The sequence below is a fragment of the Propithecus coquereli genome, unplaced genomic scaffold (genome assembly GCF_000956105.1).
Source record: "Propithecus coquereli isolate 6110/MARCELLA unplaced genomic scaffold, Pcoq_1.0 Scaffold105, whole genome shotgun sequence".
NCBI lineage: Eukaryota > Metazoa > Chordata > Mammalia > Primates > Indriidae > Propithecus > Propithecus coquereli.
The window spans coordinates 1,839,635-1,843,816 of NW_012134414.1; the positions used below are offsets into that span (position 1 = coordinate 1,839,635).

Consider the following 4,182-nt stretch of genomic DNA (forward strand, 5'->3'; position numbering starts at 1 on the left):
AAAAAAATAAAGCCAGAAATGTGCATTAAAATTATAACATAACCACATTTATTTGAGAATGTATTCCAGTATCAAACGGCAAATTTCAACAATGCTAAAACCACATTACTTTTGCACCAACCTATTGTAAGAAGACATAATTTAGTAGTTTTTATAAAGAATTTAGAATAGTCACTGGTAAGCTTGAGGAAAACAATGTTGAACAGAGCATAGGCTCAAACTAGAGATGGCTAAAGTTTTTGCTGATTCAGATGTTTTCCACATGACTAAACCTGTCATCACCTTCTAAATGTTCCTGGTTTTGGGCCGTTGCTACATCATAATAATTAGTTTGACATTGAAATTACTAGGCTTATCACCAGCTTTCACCATTTTACCTGGTCTCACCATTTTCTCAAAATGCCATTGGTATAATCCCTTTGTCTCCTTATTCTTCCTTTTCCACAGCACACTTTCTTTGTGGAGACAAAGGTCTCATGGGCCGCTGTATCACTTGAGAGTTTCCAGAGTGTGGCAAGAATCTGGTGATTAGATTGGTTACCTAAATCAGGTATAAGTGCAAAGGCCAATGCCATATCTTTTTCTCCAAACATGAAAAGCCAATTCTGAAAATTTGGAGTTTGTAATTGAAGTATTAACCCAACAGGATTATCTTGAGCCTGCAGCCACAGTAATCAGGAGGATACAGTTGCTTCAAATTTCTGATATTAGGCTATTGCAGCTCTGATCCATCTATTAATACTTTCTCCTATCCTACTTGGGCAGCCTTCTAGATTTCCTTCCTCCTCCTTCCCTCCATCTTCTCCTTCCTTCCCTCTGTACTTCCACCCTTGTTTATTGAGCTTCTATTATGTGCTAGGCACTATTTTAGACACTAGGGGTATATCTGTGATCAAACAGAATCTCTACCCTTATGAAAATTATATTCTAGTGGGAGAAAAAGACAGTTAAATATATATCAGGTAATGATCATGTACCTCATTAACATTTTACATGTTTCCTTCTCCAGAAGACCAAAGAATTGTGGAAGGGGCCTAATACTCAGGAAGTTAGGTTACTCCTCTGATACTTACAGTCTGCGAAGTTTAGGCCTCTTAGGGACCCAGGCCCTAGAGTTGATTGTACTTGCTTAAATTAGAAGACATCATTTCCCAATGCTGGCTGTGGTCTTTTCAACGGAAGAGAGCACGTGTGTTTAGGAGCCACCTATCCCCTCCTTTCTTGTGCAGCTAATTCAGCATAGCTTCTCTGAGCCATGACCTGCCCTTCTTTCTCAACTTGTAGGCTAATGCTGAGAAGCTCTGTAGTCTGTACGAAGAGCACTTGAATGAAGCAAATGCAAAACTAAACGAGACGACTCAGATGGCCAATGACCTGACAGCACAAAAGACAAAGCTGTGGAGTGAGAGCGGTAAGTAAAGGTGCTGCTTCACTCGTGAGTCATCCTCCACCCCAAGCAGACTCGAGATTCAGACCTGCTGAGACTGGTGGACACTTTAAGATTCTAGGGGTGGAATGCAGCCTCTGAGGTACCCTTGTCCACAGACACGCCTCTGGTCTGGGAAGTGTTACCTCTGCGCCACTTTAGGTGGCCCTGCGTAGCTCCCTTCCATGAAGTAGAAGAGCAATAGCAGTCAGCAGAAGCAGCTCTCAAGATCCAAGGATGGTAGGGGCTGTCCACACAATCTACCAGTCATGACTTGTATACAACTTCTACTTCTCTGAATGGGCATTGAAAATTTTTTCAGTAGTGAACCTACATCTCTTTTTACACTCAGCGGAAGCCATGGTCTGTACAATGGGCTACATGGGCTTATGTCATTGGCCCCATTGGCCCTCTGATCTCTGCTTCCGCCTGCCCCTTCTCTCACTCTGCCTTCACCACATTGACCTCTTTGCTGTGCTTTGAGCACACCAGCACACTCCCAGCCTCGAGCCTTGCCCTAGCTGCTTTCTCTGCCTGGAATACCTTATTGATTCTGCACAGACTTGCTGATAAGGGCTAATCAAGCGCATATCTGGGAAAAGTCAGGACAGGCCCTGCAGAGAAGGTGACATTGGAACATTGTCAACCCATTTCCTCAAAATGCTTCTCTTTTCTTAGTATTTAGTACTTCCAAACAAACTATATACTTGACATAATATGTATTCATTTCTCTCCCTCTGTCATAATATAAGTTCCACGAGGGCAGGGGTCTTTGGTCATCGATGTATGTCAATGCTCTAGAACACTGTGTGGCTTGGTACTCCATAAACATTTGATAAATAAAATTAGAAAAGCATTCCATGGTTTACTTTTTTACTATCAACCACTATTGATATATTTTTCTCTATTTTTTCTAATCTTTTATATTGTAGCAATCTCTTCGGGTTTTTAAAAAATTTGTCATAAGCTTTTTTGTATGTTGCATACTCAGTCATGTATAATGGCTGCTTCTAATTAATCAAGCAGCTGGACTATACTTGACCTTGCCCTGTAATTTGTTCCTCTGCTATAAATAGCATGTGGCTGGATGTTTGCCTATAACTAGAATTAGTAATAGATTCCCAGAGACAGAATTCCTAGGTCAATGAAAATAAATAAACAATGCATTGTTGATGCTCAGAGGCACACACTTTTAAAAAGAGAGTGAAGCCCATATAACATCCTTCTGCCAGTAGACACCTCTATTTCTAGATGCTAAATCTAGGGTCAAAGCTAAATTAAAATTAGTTGACAAAACTACAAACCTGGAAATCTACAAAGGGACAGTGTTTTTGGTTTTAGCAAGGACATTGAATAGGACACTTCTTATATTGCCAACAGGGTGTGTGACATTTGGCCTTGCTACGAAGCCCCCAGTTTATCTCCTGTGCCATTTAGGATGCTGTGGGTGTGTGGACTCCACAGTCCAGAAGCAAAGCTGGAGAATATCTGTGTGTCCAGCTCTGAAGGAAGTGCTGTATGAAAGTTGTTTTGATAGGCACTGGCTGCCTCCCCCCTAGTTACTGGCATTAATTTTCTACTCACTTTTTTGATGAGGAAATTGGTGGGTAGGTGAGTGAGATGAAGTGGATCTGAGATGATAATTCTGCTTAGGATACAGAACCTTTTTCTTCCTTTCTTTAACTTTACCTTTTGGCTTTTGTGTAAATTAAATTTTAAGTATATACCTATCTAAGCCTCTCCTTCCCCTCACTGAGTCCATGCTCCAAAGTTTTGCTGGTTTTTATGTGGCTACTACTGAAGATTCTTTCTCATGCCCTGTCCTGTCAGCTGCTTATACTCTGCTTCCAGAGGAGACCAGTAATAAATGTGATCAATTAAGCCCCATTAAGTGGGCCCTTGTTCTATAATATACATGATATGTTAGTCTCAACCCCCTGATGGATTTTGCATTTCTTCAGAATCCTTTTAAATGTGATGTTTTCAGCCAGATATTCTTAAAGTTTGGTGCACAGATCCCTAGGGATCCTCAAGACCCTGCGGCAGGTCTATCAGGTTGAAGCTATTTCATTGTAATGCTAAGATGCTATTTGCTTTTTAGATTCTTTTTCCATTTGAATTGATGGTGCAAAAGCAATAATGATTAAAATTGCTGGAGCTTTATTACAAGTCCAGGCAGCAGCACTAAACTGTCCTGGTAATCATTGTATTCACTAATAGGTACTCACAGCTTAAAAAGAAAAGTCAGTTTCACTTAAGGCTATCCTTAATGAAACAGTAAAAATTAATTTGGATACATCTCGACCCTCGTTATATATCTTTTTAATATTCTGTGTGACAAAACAAGAAGTATGCATAAAGAACTCCTATTTCATACTGGGGTAAGATGTGTGATTAAGTTCTGAGCCGAGCTAGCAGTTTTTTTCAGGGAGTATCATTTTTACTTGAAAGAACGATTGACAAACGAGGCTTATTCAGACTTATATATTTGGCAGATATTTTCTCAAAAATGAACAAAGTAAACCTGTCACTTCAAGGAATACAACTGAAAGCATTTGTTGCCAATAATGAAATAGGAGATTTCAGGCAAAAATTAGATTTTAGAAAACATGTATATGCCATCATGAGCTTGGTGGTTATCAATTCTTCGACTTTTCTGATGAGATTGATGGTGATGTAAACAAATATGATTTTTTAAATATTGTATGTGGTATTGTGATATATAAGATATATATACCTACACACACACACACACA

The 4,182-nt window shown here is 39.6% G+C and overlaps 1 protein-coding gene across 1 annotated transcript in view; it reads left to right on the plus strand.

Annotated features, from left to right (window-relative positions):
* The window catches only part of MYH15 (myosin, heavy chain 15), a 171,122-nt gene that overhangs the window by 117,541 nt on the left and 49,399 nt on the right, over positions 1-4,182 (plus strand). Inside the window, 1 exon segment of the mRNA XM_012645946.1 lies at positions 1,285-1,411. Coding sequence (XP_012501400.1) covers positions 1,285-1,411 — 127 coding nt within the window.